The 873-nt window shown below is 63.0% G+C and overlaps 1 protein-coding gene across 1 annotated transcript in view; it reads left to right on the forward strand.

The window, feature by feature from the left end:
* LOC102034981 (protocadherin-16-like) overlaps positions 1 to 873 on the forward strand; it is a 21,315-nt gene that overhangs the window by 12,134 nt on the left and 8,308 nt on the right. The window contains exon 8 of the mRNA XM_031065545.1: positions 17 to 861. Within this exon, the coding sequence (XP_030921405.1) occupies positions 17 to 861 (845 nt within the window). The remainder of the gene's footprint in view (positions 1 to 16; positions 862 to 873) is intronic.

Below are 873 nucleotides of genomic sequence, written 5' to 3' on the forward strand. Positions count from 1 at the left end.
GCGGGCGGCGTGCCAGGGGCTGCTGCTGAGGGCGAGTGACGGCGGCGATCCGGCACGGACGGGCACGGCTCGGATCCGCGTGACTGTGCTGGACGCGAACGACAACGCGCCCGTGTTCAGCCAGGCGGAGTACACGGTGCGTGTGCCCGAGGACGTGCCCGTGGGCTCTGTCCTCGTCACTGTCACCGCCACTGACGCAGATGAGGGTCTGAACGGGCAGGTGAAATACAGCTTACATAAAATTTCAGACAGAGCCTCAGAGCATTTTAACCTCGACTCTGAGACAGGAGAAATAACTGTTAAAGACGACTTGGATTTCGAGGAAATCTCCTCCCATGAACTTGAGGTTCAGGCACATGACGGAGGAGAGCTCTCTGATACTGCAAAAGTGGTGATCACCGTGACAGACGTCAATGACAACGTGCCCAAGATTTCGGTGCGGTCGGCTCTTAAAGACATCTCGGAGGATGCCCAGCCGGGAACTGTTGTCGCACTCTTGCATGTGCAGGACCGGGACTCGGGGGCCAACGGTCATGTGCGCTGCTCGATCGACAAGGACGTCCCGTTCAGGCTGGAGAAGTCCTATGAAGACTACTACCGTGTGGTGACAGCGAGAGAGCTGGACCGGGAGCAGGTGTCGGAGTACAACGTGACGGTGCGGGCGGCCGACGGCGGGTCGCCGGCGCTGCAGAGCAGCGCGGTGCTGGCGCTGCGGGTGCTGGACGTGAACGACAACGCGCCGCTGTTCTTGGAGGAGCGCTACAGCGCGCGGCTGGCGGAGAACAACGCGGCGGGCGCGCTGGTGCTGACGGTGCGCGCCACGGACGCGGACTGGGGGCAGAACGCGCGCGTGCGCTACCGGCTGGCGGAGGG

The sequence above is a fragment of the Geospiza fortis genome, unplaced genomic scaffold, assembly GCF_000277835.1.
Source record: "Geospiza fortis unplaced genomic scaffold, GeoFor_1.0 scaffold93, whole genome shotgun sequence".
NCBI classification, from domain to species: Eukaryota; Metazoa; Chordata; class Aves; order Passeriformes; family Thraupidae; genus Geospiza; species Geospiza fortis.